The sequence below is a fragment of the Amblyomma americanum genome, chromosome 1, assembly GCF_052857255.1.
Source record: "Amblyomma americanum isolate KBUSLIRL-KWMA chromosome 1, ASM5285725v1, whole genome shotgun sequence".
NCBI classification, from domain to species: domain Eukaryota; kingdom Metazoa; phylum Arthropoda; class Arachnida; order Ixodida; family Ixodidae; genus Amblyomma; species Amblyomma americanum.
Window position 1 is genome coordinate 260,043,419 of NC_135497.1, and position 21,089 is coordinate 260,064,507.

The 21,089-nt window shown below is 44.7% G+C and overlaps 1 protein-coding gene across 1 annotated transcript; it reads right to left on the reverse strand.

Moving 5' to 3' along the window:
• Positions 1 to 24: 24 nt before the first annotated feature.
• Positions 25 to 20,297, reverse strand: LOC144115004 (uncharacterized). The gene is made up of 8 exons (XM_077649114.1): positions 20,269 to 20,297; positions 17,270 to 17,373; positions 12,838 to 12,911; positions 10,699 to 10,755; positions 7,611 to 7,785; positions 6,426 to 6,547; positions 4,987 to 5,061; positions 25 to 2,057 (listed from the first exon to the last, which is right to left on the reverse strand). Exons 2-8 carry the CDS (start codon positions 17,345 to 17,347, stop codon positions 2,003 to 2,005), a joined length of 636 nt encoding a protein of 211 aa, XP_077505240.1. The 5' UTR covers positions 17,348 to 17,373; positions 20,269 to 20,297; the 3' UTR covers positions 25 to 2,002.
• Between the last annotated feature and the right edge of the window lie 792 nt (positions 20,298 to 21,089).

Genomic DNA, 21,089 nt, shown 5'->3' on the forward strand with positions numbered 1-21,089 from the left:
TCCTACTTCCTTTCAACAACATCAGTCAGTCAGTCAGTCAGTTTTATTGTGTATCACCAGGGACAACGGTGAAGTGGCCTTTGTTGACGTGTGGCGTATCTGTACAAGCACTACGTATTGTTCTTGGTTATGTTCGTGCATGACAGGAAATGAACCCTGCAGCCACTGCTGAACCATGGGATTCATGTCTTCCGCTTGTCTGAAGAATGGAACCTGTGGTTGATCAAGGCAGGCCTGGCGTTCTGAGCGACCGGTACGCTCAGTTACTTCAGGATCAAATGAGTTGAACTCTGCTCCAGTTCCTCCAGTCTTCACATCATATCCAGTGGGGTGAGGAGCAGTTGGGTCATGTCCATCTTCACAACCCTGCTGCACGTCCGCGCAAGCATCCGGGCCTTGTGACAATGGTACAGCAGAAGTATCAGTATGGCAGCCTTCGGAATGTTCAGAAGCAAGGTTTCCAGAGTCGGGGGGGAAATCTTAAAAGCCGCTCTCCTTGGTGAGGATGGCGTGCTCAAAGGTTTTCGAACCGTCATAAGGTAAGGTTCTCCGGCTTCTTGGGCTTGTGCTATTTGATGATGTGAAGTACGAGAACCACCTTCCTTTGTGGCAGCCATGGGCAAAGGCAGGGCGACTTCTGCTTTCCTCTTCTTAAGGGACCAGGAATTGTTCGGTTCTTGCATCCCTGATAATTGCCTTGAAGTAGCGCAAGAGGGTTAGTTAATCCTCTTCTCCACTCTGTCCTTGTGCCTTGCCATCAGTTTCACTTGAAGCCTACAGTGGCGATGCTTGTGTGTTTTTTTAGTGAGCCTATTGTTTTAGTGTTTTTTAGCGCAGCCTGGCTCCGGATGCACTGCACCGTCTGCTCCTAGATTTTGCTACGACGTTTCGTCCTAGATTTTCTGCGTCTCTGACATCTTGTTTCAACTTCTCCTCGGTGCACCTTGTGTTGCTTGCTGCAAGTCTCATCAAAGTAAAGGTAGTACTGCGGCAAGCTGTGCGTCTTCTTGCTTGTGCTTTCACCGCTCTTCCGTCCATTTCCAGATGACACTGGCTTCTCTACATGGCCAGCCTTGTGCGGCAGGTGGCGTTGCCGCTCATGACAACTCCCTGGGGCACTGTATGGCCTGTCCCACACGTGTGGCTGGGAAAACAGACGACATCGTCACTTTTGGGGCCGCACTGTGGTGATTGGTGAAGTGACGCGTGTGGCAAAGTCACGATGTTTTCGTAGCGCCTGTACGATCTAGAAAGATGTACGTTGCAAGTCAGCAAGGAGCTTCGTGGCCGGCGATGTCGGTCGTACGGAGCGCCTATCAACTTCTGTGACCAACCACCCCGGCTGCACGACGACTCACCAGCGAAGAACAGTTTGTATCCCCGTTCTCGTCCGAAACTGAATGGGGGCGGCACAGTGGGTCCGTCCATGAAGAAAGGCCTCCACTGTCGGGGACCGCCAGAAGACCACAGTTGCGTTGGCCATAAACTCGCCAGCCAGGACCAAATCACGGGCGGCAGCCGGCGAGGAACAGCTGCGTGGCACAGCAAGTAGACGTCGTCCAAGATAGGCCGAAGCCCTCGGAGGGTCTGACGCTGTGGTATTCGTCGAAGAAATCTCTAGGGGAGCTCAGGTAACGCTCAACCTCAGCAGGGGCCAAGGTCGCGCCATCGCCACGGTACTGACAGCCCTCTGGGATGGCCAATGGCCGCATACGAGTGGTCGCACTGCCCATGGTCATCGCCGTGGAACTTGGTTATATGTCGGCCATTGGTATGGGCCACCTTATCTGCTCTATGACGGTTCGAAAGCCTTAGAGCACGCCATCCTCACTGAAGAGAGCGGCTTTCAAGATTTCCCACTTGACTCTGGAAAACTTGCTTCTGAAGAACATTCCGAAGGCTGCCACGCTGCTACTTCTGCTGTACTATTGTCGTATGGCCCGGATGCTTGTGCGGACGTTCAACAGGGTTGTGAAGCAGATGGGCATGACCCAACTGTTCCTCACCCCACTGGAGATGATGAAGACTGGATAGCCAGATATATTCGCCCAGACCATCTGCAAAAATTTTAGAAAGAAACATCCAAATGACACAAATCAACATATTTACATATAGCCTGTTCGTTTTCCATATATCTAACTGAATATTCATGGTTCTTAGAATTGTATAATCATTTATAACATGTACCTGCAGCAGTACTGAAGATAGTCACAAATAAGCACTCATCAGGTAATGAGAATAACAACACTGTCCGGAATAAAGAACCTTGCAGAGCTACAATAGATCCTTTGCAAGTCTCCAAAAGTCAGCTTTCCTGCATAGCAAAAACCCTTTTGCCACAGTGCCTTGGGTTGTCCTAGGCAGTGCTTAAAGTCTTGCTCCATCAAATGGGGTTCTCTAATGATTTGAGCACAGCTGGAGAGGCAAATAAAGAGGGAGACAGAAAAAGCAGCTGGCCGCCTGTTTTACACATCGTTTTATACAAAGGTAAGAAATTATTTTTTAAGGTGGTTGTTTGCTCAGTTTGTCACAGACCTAAAACAAACAATTCCCATGCTCTGAAAGTGTGCTTGTTGTTGTGTAGACTTGAAGCTGAGCGGCCAGCTCTGGACTGATTTGTGGGGTGAGGGCACAGCTTTCCCTTCTTTTCTTGGCGAGACAGGAGATTTCAAGACATTTCAAAGAACACCAACGTGACTTGAAGAATTGCCTTGTGGCTTCCAACATACTATCGGAGCACCAACAAAGCGCAGGCCATATTATTCACGGGAATCCTGTGCATATTCTTGCAAAGATACTGTATCTTTATTGTGCCTCCCAATGGAATCCCTTCATACATAAGCGATGAGCCAAGCGATAAACCGGACACAGGGTAATCTGTCCGAGACGGAGGTGCACGGAGTGCACCATCTTTTTCCTTCATAAGCAGCGGCTAATCAACTGCTTCATGCACTTGTAGCGACACCGAAATGTCAATACATCTTCCTTACTTTGACATTCTTGGCGAGTGCTTGTGCAGGTGTTCTTTGCCTACAAAGCAGTGGTTCGGTAGAGCTGTGCTTAATCCCTTTATCGTGACAGCAACACATAGCTAAAGCAGGCAAGTAGGGCATGCAGCAAGTATTGATGTCACCCTGTACCCAATTCCTGCCCTCAAAACTGGTCAGGCCATCATGGTGAAGGGATTCTCCTTCTGCAGGGAAGCTGACTCATTACTTTTTCAAACAATTCACAGTTTCATAAGTAGAGTCCATTCATTGATTCTGTCATTTGTGCAGCAAATGCTCAAATAACTTGTTCAAAGAAATGCGTTCACTGATAATATGTCAAAGAGTGTCAAAGTAGAGACCCAAAAGCATTGATAGTAAGAAAACCTAAGGACATTTGCTACACTTCACAATAATAACAAGGACAACCCACACATCTGATTACGTCACATTACAGTTACTGCAGCCAGCAGCATTCACAATGGCAAGAATTCTTCTACTCGCATGTTCATAGCAAAACAGTAGCCAAGCTTTTCTGTTGCAACTACATTCAGCTGTTAGGGTTCTTTAATGTGCTACCACTGCCATCATGGGCCACCATACACTGATGCGCAGTTTTATTCTTCATTCACTTGCAACACTGGCTGCTACTAGTCGAAAAAAAACTTCTAGAGTTGTAACATTCCCCTCTGAACTGGGACACTAGTTACATTTCAATTCACAGTTCAAATTAGGTTTTTCTAATGACTGTAGTATGCATTATTGCAGCCAGTAGAGAGAAAAACTTGTTCTCTCAGTCCACTAGACTTCAAAGACCTCGCCTGAGATCGCAACTGCATCACATGAAAGGTATATGGGATATGTGGTGTCTAAAAAATTCCACAGCCATACACCAGCCATGACAGATAACATAATGCAGAACTCCGAATTAATTTTAGCAATCTGGAATCTGTTAAAATGTGTTGACAGAGCAGAAGCGTTTTTGCTTTCTGTCTCGAGCAAATGCAACCTCTGTGGCTGAGATTAAATCCAATGGCTTTGGGCTTGGCAGATGAACACCTCAGCCACTGAGCCACCACATGAAAGGATTTTAGAAGACTGTATATAGACTACTCGCCCCGGACTGCACCCAGCTTTTCTGGAGTGAGGGCAGGCTTTGCATGAGCTCCAGTTTGGTGCTTCCTATTGCAAGCTTTGCCTGTCATGCTCCTGTTTTTTATATCCTTCTCCTCCCACAGTGCTCTCATGAGTTGCTGTGCAAACATGCTGTCAGGTTTCGATTGCTACAGCCAAGCCCACCAAGGTAGACCTAAAAATAGATGAAAGCATGCATATAATGAATGTGTATTAAACTGTTCATTATGATTATCAACCCCACTTGCATCCACTACAGAACAAAGGCCTCTCCCATCCGCTTACAAATATCCTTGCCGTGTGTCACCGCTGCTTGCCACCATACACCAGCAAATTATCCCCCCTGCCCATCTGGCAGAATGCAACTGTTAAACATTTTCCAAAGACACTACTAAGCCGCTGTCAGTCACATACTTCAGCAAAATGACAAATTCTCACCGAGGCTCACCCACAAAAGTTTAGTCAACCTATGGGCTCACTCAAACTCATGAACTCGACTCATTTAGGCAGCACAACTCATGTGGACTGACTCAACTCACGGCTCATCCGGGGCCAGCCATTCATTATGACTCAGAACTCAATTCGACTCAACTCATTTGGGCTTACTCATTGGTTTCGACTCACAACTCATTTGGACTTACTCGTATTGACTCATGACTCATTTGGGCGCTCGATTCAACGCAAGACACACTGGGCTCACTGAGGTGCCTAAGTGGCACACCCCCGAACCAACTAAGACTCGCAACAAAGGGCATGAGCTCCGACTGCCAATATCAGAATTATACAGGTCTCAAAGTCTGCATGCAGTGGCCACAATAATGCTATAATGAAGCAGTATAAGTAAAACTCCACAAATGCAGCCTACCTTTCCATCAACAGCGCCAAACAGCTCAGCACTGGAACTAGCAGATGAAATGGGCTGAACAGCTGGAGCAGGCTTCTGAAATCGATTGCAAAAGCTCATTTAACAGTAACCACATTTTAAAACAACACACCTCTAAATGGAAACATAGTGTATCAGCATGCTGACTATGTGCATACAACTCTAAAGCTATGCTCTCGCAAAAACAAAATGCAGTCTTGCAAGCAAATTGTAAAAGGAAATGCACTGCATACAAGGACAGAAAGGCTGATATATACTTCAGCAGCTGGAAAAGCTACAGGCTAAGCTGATGAGCACTAGCAAACACGTATGTACAGATAAGTACACTTAAAGGAAAAATAAAAATCTGTTTCCAGGAACCCAAACAAAAAAACTTTAATAGCCACCGGAGCTATACAAGTACAGTGAGTGCCTTGATGAGTAGCACAAGTGCTGCCAATGCTTTTTCTTCACTTTTGTTTACGTTTTATTCATTTGTGCAAAATGTAAATGCTTGCTCGACCCATAACCAAAGGCTTGTTGAGGGTCAAGTCAGTAAGCAATGTTCACTATGAAGCATGCATGCAAGTGGCAACATGAAAAGCAGCGACCCAGATTCAACCTCGTCTGAAATGTTTCTTGCAGTCCGACTTCTCAGTCACATTTCAGCACTAAGGGATGGAAAACATAAGAACTCTGACGTCATACCACCAAATTTTTACAAAGTAGCAGTCTGTGTTTCTTCTCATCATTCACCTTATTCCACTTAAATGTTTCCCGAAATTCATTCCAATTAGCCAACTTCATTAACAGTTTCTTGATCCCTACAGCTAGCTATCAGTGTGATGTTGATTCCTTGGGGAACTAAGTCGAGCTATCCACCAGAACTGTATATTAAAAAAGGTTATGACTCTCTGCAGCAGTGAACTGGCTAAAACGCTTTCTTGCCGAGCACACAGTTGAGATCTGGCCTAAAGACAAGGTGTGTGTTTCATTATATTCTACAATGCTAACACATGAGGCATGATATGAACAACATAGACACCACAGCAGGAATAATCTCCTGTGTTCTCCCCTTGTGCATCTGTTTTGTGTAGATTCTCGGATAATCAATGAACTAACACCCATAGTCTAGTGACAGCATTTCAATGAAGATCAATGAATACATGCTTGCATGCAAGGAGATGTAAAATGTCCGTATGCTGTGTGTCTGCTGTATCCACGGTGCATGCAACGTTAACCCTCACATTCCACTTGAATATGTGCAATATTACAGTAAACAAAAGCGAAGCATGTTTTTAGTCTTACCCTCTATAGTCTAGGCTATAGTACCCATCATTCAGCAAAAAAGAATAAAAGCTTGGCATTTGGAAGATGCCCACAACATTACAAGAAAAGAAAATGGAGAAATTCTAAAAGTGCAGAAATCAAGTCTGTAATACCTTGGGCTGCACAATGCTGCCTGGATGCTGGGCAGATGCTGAAGGGTGTGGCACCCCTGACAGCCCAGCTGACCATGGCTCTTGTTGACCATGGCTTCCAGGTTTGGTGTCAAACGAAAGTCCTGAAAATAGCCCCGCAATCTCTTTAGTACACACATGATACAATGAGCCAGCGATTAGGATTCTTGGCAATGCAATTTTTTAGCGCAGCTGCTCCGCTATTTGAACCATCAGCCATCACAGAATACGCAATGCCAAACGGAGGAGGCTATGGGTTTCGGCTTCAGCAGTGTGCACAGTGATCTACTGCCGCTGAGCCTCTTCTCGGACAGTGCATTTCGCATAAGCTGCCGCTGCAGGTGCCACAGAGGGTAGGCTTTCACCTAATTTCACCGTACCCTCCTCCTCCACTTTAAGCTTGCACAGTAGCCTCCTCTTTCTCTGTCCTCCTCGCAATCTCTTTGCCATCACCGTACTTTCATTCCAAGCTGTGCTCCTTGTTCACTCAGCCATTAACAATAATGCCAACTGTGACACTGACACTCAACCCAGGAACGGGTGCCTAAGAGCTGCACTCCAAAACAAAATGGCAGAACCACAATAAAGTATGCTCCAGGTGCACCCACAGTATACACGCTGCTGGCACAATTATGAATGAGCCATATAGTTAACAGGAAAGCAAGCATGTCACCTGCTGTCAAAATAAATACTTTTCACTTCCATCACCCATATCAACACACTGAACAATCAGTGCACAAGCCAATGTTTAGCAAATGACTAAAAATGCTTGCAGAATTGCAGTGCAAAAGATGATGGTTATGTACAGCGTTAAAGGGACATTAAACAGAAATATCAAGCTAGGCAAGACTGGTAATTATTTCACGGCTACACTACTCACGTTTTTCTGATCAGAAAGGTGGATGCTGAAGTATGCTCAAAAGACATGATAATGTAAAGCAATGCATTAATTTCAACCATCTAGGGATCTTCAGCATTAAAGAAATCATAGGCATTTCATACATTTTCAGGTATGCCATTCCTGATCTCCATGATTCACCTTCACAACATAAAAATATAGCAAAATATAAAAATATATTAATGCACAATTCAATATATTATAGCAATAACTGTGAAAGTAAAGGAACTGAAGAAATTCTACAACTGCAGAAATACGGTCTGTGATACCTGAGGCTGCATGGTGATGCCTGGTTGCTGGGCAGGAATGGAAGGAACCATCCAGCTAGGCTGCACATCGCTCACTACACTACACATGCAGAAGGGTGTGCAACACCCTTGATGGCTGAGCAGCAAAGACAAGCTCGCTGGGAGTGGCCTCAGGGCTTGGTGGCACAAAAATGTCCTGTACAGAATGCCCTAGCAAAATGTTTATTATACACAGCAAAAACAAAGTGACATAACCACACAAAAGTGTGCTCCAGGTGTACCCATAGGAGACACACTGCCTGCACATGCGGTATGAATGACCCATGCAATAGGCCGTCGGTCATATATGACTGACGTTTTGAACCTGCGACCAAAAATTCAAGGCTGCACTCCTGGACAAGCTGCTCCATTGAGTTTGCTTCTATAACACCATTACTTTGGTTTCAGTTTTGTTTTTTCATTTTCTAACACAAGGGGGCGACATGAGAAATGAAACTTTGGGCAGATGTAGTCCACCCGTCACTGATCATGGCGTCTGTTTCACACTGAACATTTTTGTTGGTTCTTAAGCTCTTTCCTTTTTTTCTTTTTTTTAGAGCAGTAGTGGTGAGTTAGACAACCATGTGGAATGGTCAGATTTCAGTTTCGATTGCAAGACTTCGTCCCAGAGGACCGGGACATCAATGTGTGCTTGCGCGTTTCGTTTCGCTGTTCCCATGGTATTTTATGCAGTGTGTTTGATTTTTAAATTACGAGAGTGGTTTTATTTGTTGCTTTAGGGTCTTTGCAACATACTGCCAAGGTATTTTACCAAACCTGCCAGCAGGCTTTTGATTATAATGATGTCAAGGAAGGCCACGCCTTCTTTACTATCAACTAAAAATTTCAAAAATAAAGTAACAAAAGTAAACAGAAAAAAGTGGAAACTGCAGGCGCTGCTGCAAAAAAAAAAAAACTCAGAACAAGTGTAATGTGTAAAGCCACATCCCACACCTACCTCCACTTCATGTCATCACGCGACTTTCTCTAGTAGCACAAGTCATATTGCCTAACTTGAAAGGCCAGGAACGTGCAATGTATTATGTACGCAGCTGAAAAATCGCAAGAATGATAGCTAAGATGATGTGCAACATTCTGCATACTTTTAATTTTTTTTGTAATCAATTTCAGGCTCAGTGCAGCAGCTTATTTTTGTTTCACTTGTATTTTTTTTGTGTATGTGTTACCAGCATATCTAACCAATAAATTTTCACACATAACTTGAGAATTTTTTTGTTTCGAAGTATAATCAATAAGCTATAGTTTGATACACTGCAATACACAGTGAATTTATCAGTTCTTGAAGAAATAATTTTATTTTAGAGCACTAAAAATTGGTCATTTTTTCACTGAAAGGAAAGAGTTAACAGGCAAGCAGGCATGTCATACCATGCTCGCATGTCTGCCCACTGCACCTATCATAACACATCTACAACAGCGAGAATGAAATGTGCAACCTTGTGCTCAGCAGCAAAATACCAAGGTCACTCCACAACATCAGATAATTAAGAGCCCTCAGTTTTCTAAGGAGCGATTACAAAAAAACAGCTAAGCGCATGTATTTTTTTTTATGGGGTTTAACCTCCCCAAAGCAACTCGGGCTATGAAGGATGCCGCAGTGAAGGGTTCCAGATAATTTCGACCACCTGGGGTTCTTTAATGTACACTTGCATCGAACAGTACACGGGCCTTTAGCATTTCACCTCCATCGAAACGAAACCACCGTGACCAGGATCAAACCCGCATATTTCGGGTCAGCAGCTGAGCACCATAGCCACTGAGCCACCACAGCGGCGAAAGCACATGGACGTAACAGTCTCGGTCACTTCTGCCTAACAGGTCACATTCACCTAGCTTTCAAACTGGCCGCGGTGGAGCAGGCAGAAGTGCTACACCTCTGCCTGCTCATCTTGTACAGTCATCCGCACACTTGTCTAAAGCGCTCGAGCAGCACACTCTGTGTTGTGTTTATGCAAGCTGCCACTCCTTGGCAGGCCAGATATAGTTTTGAAAGATATGTGGAACTAAACACTATCCCACGAGAATGTGCAAGCATGATACGGCCAAGTTTCGAGCCCCAGGCCACTTGTAATAAAGACAAATGTACCTCCCAGAGCACCATTCCAGTGCTCTAGACAGGAGTGTGGACGAATGTACACCTTCCAAATAATAGTTCTCGTATGTCCGCTGATCCATGATAATGCAATATGTGCCCACCCTTTAATACTGTACATGCCTCATCTGTCCTAACCTCACAAGCCCTATTGACATCCCATTTAATACCTGCTAGTTCCTCGAACATCACTACTAGGCTAGCTTCATTGAATAAGGCTCTAGAAATAAACGCTGCCAGGTTCAGTTTCCGAAGACAGCCTGTCCGGAGCCTGAGATTTTTAGCACAGTGGAGGTCTGCCTGCTGCCTTGGTCAGTTGCTCCGCAGCTGTTGGGCACTGAGGGCAGAGGGTTAACAGGCATATTCGTATAGGAGGTTGTGGTACCAATTACTACACCAGGGTGGCCAAATCCTGTTCTGGTGAGAGTGCGCATTGTCTGTTCTGGTCACCGTGATCAGACCGCACTCCAAGCCTGGTAATGCAATTCCCCCGATATGCCACTTCTTTTATCCAGTGGAGAACTGCACGTCACCCAAACTCTGGACTTCTTGCAAGCTAGGTGGATGCTCTAACTGTATGCCATCACTGCATTTTCTACATTGCACAATATTTACATATTAAACATTAACAGCAGTACAGCTCTTGCATTTCTAAAGCAATGAACTGCAGAACAGCCCTCACCCATAAGGCGGCATGGTGCAAGTTTATTTCTAACCACATGCCAATTTAGTCATAACCCTAAAGCAATGTGATACTTTACAAAAAAAAATGCAATACTCAACAATACCAAAGCAGGAACTCAAAGCTTTCTGCATTAAAAATTTGTTGGCAGAATAACTATCAGCCAATACAAAATTGAACTTCTACTTTTAATAGACTATATTTACACTGCACACAAGCCTAATTTTGCTGTGGTTTCTATAGAAAAATGGCTAAGCAGCTTAATATACACATACCTCATCCTCTTCATCCAGAAATGGTGATGGTCTCCGATCCATATTACCGACATCATTCTGCAAAATATGAGACTACTGTGTTATTGTTATTGCAACTGCGACTACTTTCAATACAAACTAGCATGTGACATTGTGTCAGCAGGCTCAGTGCCACGACAGCCATTTTACAAACCATTTGGCTGCCACATGCACTTTGTGACATGCCTCAAATGTCGCACCCTGCACTATGACCAGCTTTTTTTGCATAAGAGTTCCTCCACCTCTGAGTGCAGAGCCTTTTCAAGAGGGCTTCAACATGCAGGTGACTGGTTCAGCACATGTTTGGTGAGAGGAAAAGGTACAGCAGTGCAAACAGCATAGACTACTCATGATGATCTTGTGAAGATATGAGTGCTGGTGTCGGCCAGTTTCTGAAAATTTCCATCAAACTTGGTGACACTAAAATTAAATTGTGCGAGGGCTTGCTCTCACACTTGTGAAATAAATGCAACTGAAGGCTAAAGTACTGCTACTTGGAGGGGTCAGCCCAACATTTTTTCTTCATTTTCAGGCTCTTTGAGCCGGTAGAATTTCAGGCATTAATGTAGCTCTACTCATGCATGCTGATTTTTCTTATCTTTCTCGATGGTAAAACATAGTTAACGAAAGCACTGATTCCTTCAGTCAGCTGCAGCATCACGGGAAAATTGACAAGCAGCAGTCTTGGCAATCTGTTCCTGGGCCTCAGCTAACCATTTTACGCTACGCAGCTTTTTGTTGCATGTTGCCTGCATGCACAATCTTCATACTATGCACTGTAGCCAAGGAGAAGCAATGGGAGTGTCAGTATTCATCTGGTTGTCTCCATTTCAGTAGCCAAGTATCGCATGCATGTACTCAACTGAAACAAAAGAGCTCACAAACTGCAGGAGAACTAGTGGTCCGTAAGTATGACGGACAGGATTCCTTTCATGCATAGGCTCAGTAAACTCAGCACATATGCCGTGGGATAAAAATAACAGAGGCAAGCACTTCAAAACTAACAAGCAAATTAATTCCGACTGCCTAGCTTGCCATGGAGTTTTGTGCATAAAATGTAATGTGAGAAGTTGGGCAACTTGGCAGGTGTTAATCTCAATAGAGCAAGAATAAGACTACCATCATTGTCATCAGCCCGACTATGCCCACTGCAGGGCAAAGGCCTCTCCCATGTCTCTCCAATTAACCCTGTCCATTGCCAGCTGTGCCCACCATCTCATCCACCCACCTAACTTTCTGCCGCCCCCCGCTATGCTTGCCTTCTCTTGGAATCTGCTCCGTTACCCTTGCCTTCGCATTACATGCCCTGCCCACACCCACTTCTTCCTCTTGATTTTGACTAGGATATCATTAATCCGCGTTTGTTCCCTCACCCACTCTGCCACTTCCAGTCTCTTAACGCTACACCCAAGAGCCAAAGGTCTCCGATCCAGACTGTACTACTTCTACTCGGGCTGCTTAAATTTGATCCTCAAAGAATGCAAAACGACTACATCGCCTTGTTTCTGCTCAGTAATAGAATATGTACCAACAAGCCCAATATGTCAACTTCCAACTGTGCATGCGTATGGCAGCATTTTGTAAACCACTGGTTTTTGAAGGTGGAAGCAACCAGGTAGCCCATGCCAAAAGTTCAAAGCCCAAGGTGTTTGCTTCTGGGCCATGCCATGTGGCTTGTTATGCATCGCCAGTGTTCCATATCTCGTGAAGGTGATCAGACAAAATCTCGTTCTTGCTCCCCCAAAGGCGACACTTATAAGGATTCTACAAGAGCCCTACTGCTTTATGCAAGTCTCTGGCAATCTATACAGTTCGAGACACCTAATCACCACTACAAATGACCACCAAAGATACTGCTGTTCGCTAATTCGTTTACCATCTCCCATTACACTGCAGTGCCAATAAAAGCTCATGAATACTTATGACAGGAAAACCTAAGCAAATAAAAAAAGTCTAAAATAGCTATAACCTGCAATGAACTGACACCATATTCTTGTGCTTTGTATCTTTAGTACTTAACGTTAGTACAAGCTGTTGGCGAGCCACATCCTGATGTCAATTTTCTACACAATAACAGACAGCAAAAAGCCACCTAAACATTCCACACACCACACTACGTACTTTGACAGGCCGCCTTGAACTTGCTGGCTCCTTGGCGTACACCAAGGCCTTCTCAAAGGACGCCTCCAATGCTTCTGCAGAAATCATGGGCACATATCAATGATGCACCGGTTTTAACAGAAATGTGACAAGCAACAGAATTTGCGTATATGCACATGAGGCATGCAGTATTCGGAATCAAATTTAAAGGAATACTGCATTAAATTTTAGACTGTCTAATTTTGCACTGGAATGAAGGCTGGCGTTCCTAAGTCGACTGAAACCATGTCATTTTTTGCACAAAGCCAGCGGAAAGTACTTTTTTCCCTCATTTTTTTCCTTGAGCTGGTGCACCTGGTGGTGGCATCCCGAACTACTGCTCCTTGGAAGCTGTGACGTCATGCGTCTCCTTTCCTCCGTGCCCAGCCGGGCCAAACGGCGTGCACCTGCTGCAGCTCTGTGGACGCTAGGCGCGACGACGTAGGGGACGCACGAGTGCTGCCACTTTTGTCCACAGTCCTTTGAGCCCGAATTTGATCCACGCGGCTGTCAGACCAGTGAAGAGTGGGGGGTGCAAAAGTATTATTCCGCTAGAGGTTGTAACAGTATTGTGGCGGGGGAAGGGACACACCATGTCATGTCTCCTCAAAAGATGCTACGCTGTGAAGAATGGATCCGTGTGGCGCTGCTAGCCTTCGCGACAAACCTTATAGGTCCGAATTCTTATTGCGGAAATTTAATCGACAGCGAATGCGACATAAATCTTTCTTTACTACGAATACTCATCCTGAAACGACAGTGCCTTAAACCTGATGCTTTGCCGTACATTATGTCACGTATACTTGTGAAGGAGACATTCTTGAAGACCTAGAGCCAGGCAGGAGGAAGCGTTTGTTGTCGTTTTTGTCCTCTATATGGTGGTAATGGCGGTCAATTAGCGACAGCGCAAGCACTACATAGTCGTCTTGCAGATCAGCTGTGCACAACCTCACAATAGTCGGTGGCGATATTCCCTAGGAAGTGCAAAACCGAAAGCATGACAGCCGCCCTTTAGCAAAAAGGGGACCTAAACTACATGAAAATTACACGTAACTTATAAAGAACGCTGCCTACTACAAAAAATTTGCACTTTGTAGCGCAAGTTAGTGCACATAATTACAGAGAATATGAAGGCTAAAAACGGGGCAGCATTTGTTACAGGTGTATTTTCATTGCCAAGGGACCGTTCGTAAATATTTTTGCTGGTTCCAGTTTTTTTACTGATTCAAACAACTTCCGATAGAAAATCATCTCGGATGCGACGCATAACAGAAATACACATTATAAGCACTCTCATCTCCCCTATTCCGAATTTGTAATACATTCACCAAACAAACCGTCTGCATGCCATATAGGTATATGTATGCTTGAACGAGTAGAAAAACAAATATATTGTGTAATACTGTTTTCACGCGAGCATGCGCCAATGAAGGAAAATTGAGCGGAGAGGTTCATCGCTCATACCCGAGACCATTGGAAAGTAACAACGTTGAGAATTTACAAACAGGCCAATTCCACAAGAATTGTGCACCTGTTCGTGCGAGTCACACATGCAAGTCTGGCAGTGTAGTAACAATGCTCCAATCACAAAAACTGCGTGCTGCATAATTTTTCTCTATGCGAATGCAATTATTAGCTCCTTTTTTATGTTGAGCACTCACTTCGTTGTTCCCACTGCTTGCGTGATTGTATAAGTCCTATTTCAAGTCTCCTCCCCGCCCCATCCTAGCGCCGTGGCTGCTTTTCCTGCTGCTGGAGCGACGAATGAAGGTGATGCCTTGATTTACCTTCGGCAAAGGAAATCTTTTAATATCTAATGCTGGAAAACTTGTCAGGTCATATTAAATTGGATTATAACATCCGCAGCTACCACTGCGGGGCACATGCCTGGGCGACATGTTATCCTCCAGGCTCATTTTACTCGTCGCCGCTCAATGAGGCGTCGAGGTCGTAGCCAAGGTAATTTTGACATCTTAGTGATATAATCGTTACTCCCTCTTTCGAGGCTGTAACTTTCAATCTGGTCCACATTTTCATGGCGCCAACTCTGAGCTTCCAGGCGCGATAGCTCAACCAATGCCAGCACGGTGCGATGGGAGCAGACTGCCACGAGACGTGTGACATCAGGCACTCCTCCCGTCTGGGCGGGCGGCAACCAGTGCGCGTGCACAGAACCTACTAAATAACACCATCCGCGCAAAAATACATGAAATAAAGACTGCAGCTTGAGATAATCACACCTTCTGAATCCAATTTCGGCGATTTGACAGAAAGTTGCAATTTAATGCAGTATCCCTTAAAAGGAAACTAGAAATGCTGGTGGTAAACTTTGGTACAGGCATGGCACCGGTACTCTGATTAAAAATAAATACCTAATCAAATGGAATTAAAACTTGCTGCTATGCAGAAGCCGAAAACTTTCCCCCTGCTCTAAAATGTGTATCATAAAACTACAGTTCAAAGTTATGCCAAGACGCACGGTACATATGCAGTCACCCCATTGATCTGTCTTCCTGCAGCAAGTGTGAGGCTAACGCCTGCATCTTTTCTATATCACACTACTTCCATATTGCAAATGAATACCACGGAGACCTGTCATTATGCTCCATTATTTACAGTCGTCAATGTCAACCACTCCTATTCATCCCTTGTGATGTATGTGCTCCTGAACAACATTTTACGCTGATGCAATATGTGCCCTGGCAGCAGTAAGGTCTTGCTCGTTGTCCAACATCTATGCTCCACTATCTTCTCACAGCTTCATAATGCTCCTACGACAGGTCATGCTAGCATATCCCTAATATATGACAGTGTGCCCAAGAGCTGCTTATGGCCTGGTCTCCACTTCTCTGTCTGGAACTATGTGGCCAACTGCGAGCTTTGTCAGTACTGCAAAAGCCCCCAATACTGCCTTCGAGATGCCTTCAGGTGACTGCCATCATGGAAAACCCATTTTCACGTGATGATCTCAGTCTGCTTAGGCATCTTCTAGTGTTTTAGTGGCCTAGCAGTTTGGAACCCGCTTTGCATTTAAGAGGTGCAGGGTTCAATCTCCAGAGCCCTGCGCACCGCCAGTGACACAATGGGCATGAGCTTTCCCCAGGCTTGGTGCTCACCTTCTCTAGGGTGAAATGCTTGGCGAATGAGTCTTGGGACGCCCCTTGTGTAGAAAAAATTGCTGGCTGGTTAGCATTGGTAAGCATGAAATATTGTGCGAAAGCACAGTATTTCATATGTGTCCACAACTGCCACGTACCTGAAAGCGCGACAGGTTTCCACTGACCCAGGTTGCCACTCATGCGCATCTTCAACTTTATCATCGTCAATGGCAATTTACCTAAAGTACGCCGGCGGTGTACGCTCTAGTGCCACGTTGCTGCAGCAATGTTGTTAAAGCCAACCTAGATTGTTCTAGTGCTGCATTTCTGCCACAATGCTGTCTACAGCGACACAGGCAGCACACATTTCTCTGTCACTGCCGTCACATAGGTCAAAGCGCAAATATTAGTTTCATAGCAGTATTAGTGGACGAAGAAGATGGTGTGCAATGCACACTGTGAGAGTGCGCTGCAGTTTAACACAACGCGTGTTTGGTTGCGGTGATAGCCTAGTGCTCTCGCGTAGTGGCCTGCGAAGCTGGTGTGTTCGGGACTCCCAGTCGTGGATAATGATTTCATTTCGTTTTAACTTAACACTGCATTGCTATTGCAAGGCAACGGCACAAGGTCCAAAGATGAGAAGATTCTTGGTCGGTACTGGTGAGCATATGAGTGCTTTCGCACTAAAAATTACCTTGTGCTGTGGCACTCATAGGCCAGAGCTGCCCTTGAGCAATAACCATTCAGCATTATCATCACCTTGTGTTCGCCTCGGGGGAACAAATGGATTGCAAATGTATTCAGCCACTGAAGGACGATGGAGCGACCCGAGTCGACTAAGGACATTTTTGTCTCGAAAAATGCCTCCCTCTGTAGGCAGTTCCGTGCATTATCATTACAGATTATCTCACTCACTCATTCGGCTGTCCAGGAAGTCCTGCAACCTATTGTTGCATTGCTGCTCATCCTGCCTACGTTTTTCAGCCGACTCTAGCTCCTTCTCAAGGGCTTTAATCCTTTGCTCTGCATCATGAAGCAGCCTCTTAGACACAAGCTCACAGTCATCATCACCGCCCGTGTCAGCTAGACTCAGAATACTGGGCTTTATGCTTTTTTTTCATTATCTTGGACATCACTGCCTTTTTTGTAGCTGCCAACTTCTGTTTTTTTCTTTTAGGCCAACCTAATGAGTAGGAAAAAGAAGATGAAGGAAAAAATATGTGCAGGAAAAAGAAGATGAAGGAAAAAATATGTGCAGTATCTATATACTATACCTACAGCATGCTGCACATTTCGTTTAGGAATGAATTCCCCACCTTGGAGGGTGCTGTGTGCTCGTGAGAGCTGTTGCCATCAAAAACATCATTTGGGACAGCCTTATGGTGCTTAGCCATCCTTGTTTCAAGGTCAGCTTTGGTCACTGTGAAACAGCAAAGTACAAACAAGCAAGCAAGAAAGACTTCAAGTGGGAAGTAAAAAAATAAAGACCCCCATCTTTCTGCTCTCTTTCTCATGTGGGAAAAGTATTCTTAAGCCCTTTTCACATGCAGGTGAAAATTCTTCTGATTTCTGCCGCTACAGCATAAAAACCTGTTTCAAGTGGTTGCAGCGGTTCAAGCGGCCACAGCAACGAAGTTCCAACACGTTGAAAATTTTTCACCACACCGCTCAATCGCTTGTATGTGAACTGCCTATATGCAACCCCCGGTTCAGGCGGTCCCTGCTAATGAGGTTAGGTTCAGTGTTACCACATTGCTCAGTTACTTGGCTTTTCCCCTCTTCGCGACACGAAATTCCTTCTTTTCCCACAAAATATTTCTTCCAAAATAACAGTGTTGGAGTAAGTAGCAGCAAAGAATACATTAAAAATAAATGTAAAGCCCAAAAACAATTAAGCGCCCCTCTGAGCCCACATACCCAACTCGAAGAACTACAACCAGAAGCTGAGGAAGCATCATTATTTGCAGTGAAAACTTCACCTTGCTTTTGTGCTTATGATCTATGTGACAAAGTTTATTGTGGAGAGTCTGTTTTTACTGTAATTATGAATACTGCAGATGGAACAAATATGACGAGGACATTGGATTTGGACATTTCTTGAGATTAAAAACTGTTTTTGAACTTAACAAAATATAAGCAACATTTTCAACTATATGCAAGAGGCAGAAAAGAAACATGCTTGAGAAATTTTTAAAATTACATCTCTGGGGCTTTTTACGGGCTCTCCCTAGGAGCCTGTGGCTCCTGCGAGAGAGTAAATTTTATTGAACTTATAGCTCCGTCTCTGGAGTTTTACGGTTTGCGACATGTGCACAACAGCCACAACAGTAATGACATGTGTGTACAACTGATTTCTCTTCTAAACTTCCACAGCAGTAAAGACAGTGAAGGTTCTTTAAATTTGGCGTTTAAATGTGTGCATAATTTAAATGTACTTTTTCACTTTGGTTCGGTCAAGGAACATTGGTATGTCTTCGAAATTCACGCTTTGTGCATCTCATCGAGGCACATGGAAATCAAATGCAAGCTCTCACCTAACGAAATACAGCAGCATACACTGGGTGTTTCGCCTAAAGTGTTCTGAATGTTTAAGAATAGACTTTTTTGAGTTAAAAGAGTGATTTTATCATAGCATTATTGTCAGCAGTGTAGCGCATCGGAATACAGCTAAGACTAGACGACTAGTATAGGCTGGTTAACTAATATGGAATAGTTAACTTTTTAAGTATTACTGTTAGACTCCCTATTCTGGAGAGTTGTGTTGCCCAGCGTAAGTAATATCCTTATCAATTTTTAGGATTCCGAAAACGATGTTACCCTTGGCGCTGTGGCCTAAGCGTTTTGGCTATTTCAACGAGTTACATTCACCATGCAGAGGGGTTGCTTTGCCCCCAAACTTCTTGAAAGCGCATGTATTTTGGTGCGATGTTGCCAAAATTTGTTGGACCACAGCACAGAGGGTAACTTCAGGTTCGGAAGTGTCAACTGATATTGATATTACATACAGTGGACATACCTCAATGCATAAGGAGACTAACAGTAGCAGTTAAAAGGTTTACTTAAGCAGCCTACTAGTTAGCACGACTCTGGTGAACTACAGTGCTGACAATAATGTCATGATGAAATTAATTGTTCTTCTGATTCATAAAGCCTATTATAAAAATTTAAGAACGTCTTAGGTGAAACACCCGTCATTTCGATTGCACAGATATTCTATATACAGTATTGTGCGTTTTTATCGCTGACACTTTCAAAAATTTCCCCACCTCAACCGCTGGCTCGTTTGCGGTGAAACTGCACACAGAGCTTGCGTATTATGGTAACTTTTGTATCGTAGCAAGTTTGACAATGGTACTTACTTAGTTCAGGCGCACATGATGCGAAAATGTAAGCGCCTACGAGAGATCGGCGAGCCAAAACCCGCAGACGACGCTTTTTCGCTGAGAACCGACAGTGGCGCCATCTGTTTTCGGCAGCGGAAAGCGTTACGACTAGGCCGCCGAGGCGAGCGTTGCAAGGAGCGCGGGCCCTTTGAATATGCCGTTCGGCATTTGCGTCTGCTTCAACTGAAGCGCTTACAAGATTTTCGGCTAATTGAGCGGAAAAATATCAAAACAACTGATTTAAAAAGGCGAGCCCGCGCTCCTTGCAACGCTCGCCTCGGCGGCCTAGTCGTGACGCAACAGATGGCGCCACAGCCGGTTCTCAGCGAAAAAGCGTCTTCTGCGGGTTTTGGCTCGCCGATCTCTCGTAGACGCTTACGTTTTCGCATCATGTGCGCCTGAACTAATTAAGTACCATTGTAAAACTTGCTACGATACAAATGTTACCATAATACGCAAGCTATGTGTGCAGTTTCACCGCAAATGAGCCAGCGGTTGAGGCGGGGAATTTTTTGAATGTGTCAGCGATAAAAACGCACAATACTGTATGTACTATACCACAACTAATGTTGTGTAACCAGGTTCAACGCCCGGCTGCTCTAGGATTATCTTCCGCAGCCTAACTTTTCAATTAAGAGCAGTATCCGAAATAGCAGTTTACCGTGATCGCAAAAAATTTCCACATTTGCACGTGGCATTTCCTGCTTCGGTCCAGAGCAAAACTACTTCTTTTGTTAAAACGCACGGTCGCTCAAGTGGAATGTCACTAGGTTGGAATGACTCAATCGCATTCGATCTCCGACCGAATGTGTACTCTGGACACCAGATACGCAGCACAAACAATCAACGCAAAAAAATAGCATGCGCACTGCCAAAGTTAGAGATTGTGTTTACTTAGTTCTGCTAAAGAAATATTCATTTTTGGTACGAACCTCTTGACACTAGAAGCTGTCGTGTACAGTTATTACGTTCGGTCCCAGCAGCAGCCCACGGCAGCAGCCGGCCGTGAAGTAGGGCCTTTCCCGCGACCGCCGATCATATTGGGTTGCGTGTTTCTTGTTATTTGGCGTTTCATGTTCGTTTAGCTCGCAAGTACTTAAAATGTAACTGAGCACTTCACCTTTTGAAAGTCATTTCCACGCTCCCGGTAGCTCCGCGCGTCAGCCATTTTGTTCGTTTACATTTATCAAATTTGTGGTTGACTTTGTACTTGGCTTGGCTTTTTATGACTAATGTGCTGTACAATTACCGGAAATAATATTTCAAGCTTATATTATTCTAATAATAATAATTGGTTTTAGGGGGAAAGGAAATGGCGCAGTATCTGTCTCATATATCGTTGGACACCTGAACCGCGCCGTAAGGAAAGGGATAAAGGAGGGAGTGAAAGAAGAAAGGAAGAGAGAGGTGTCGTAGTGAAGGGCTCCGGAATAATTTCGACCACCTGGGGATCTTTAACGTGCACTGACATCGCACAGCACACGGGCGCCTTAGCGTTTTTCCTCCATAAAAACGCAGCAGCCGCGGTCGGGTTCGAACCCGGGAACTCCGGATCAGTAGTCGAGCGCCCTAACCACTGAGCCACCGCGGCGGGTTTATATTATTCTACAGAAATGTATTCACCCGCTTTTGAAATGCGACATAACAGTTTCAAACATCTTTTATGCGCGCTGATGTCTGTCAATTGTACTTTTTTTTTTCGCTTACCGAATGACATTCGATGCATCGAATGACATTCGGTTGGAGGGGGGTC

Coding starts and splice junctions, on each gene's coding strand:
- LOC144115004 (XM_077649114.1), bottom strand. CDS start 17,347: ATGGCTAAGCACCATAAGGCTGTCCCAAATGATGTTTTTGATGGCAAC. Junction 6,548..7,610: donor GCATCACCATGCAGCCTCAG/GTATCACAGACC, acceptor GGCTATTTTCAG/GACTTTCGTTTGACACCAAA. Junction 2,058..4,986: donor TTGGCGCTGTTGATGGAAAG/GTAGGCTGCATT, acceptor AAATTTTTGCAG/ATGGTCTGGGCGAATATATC.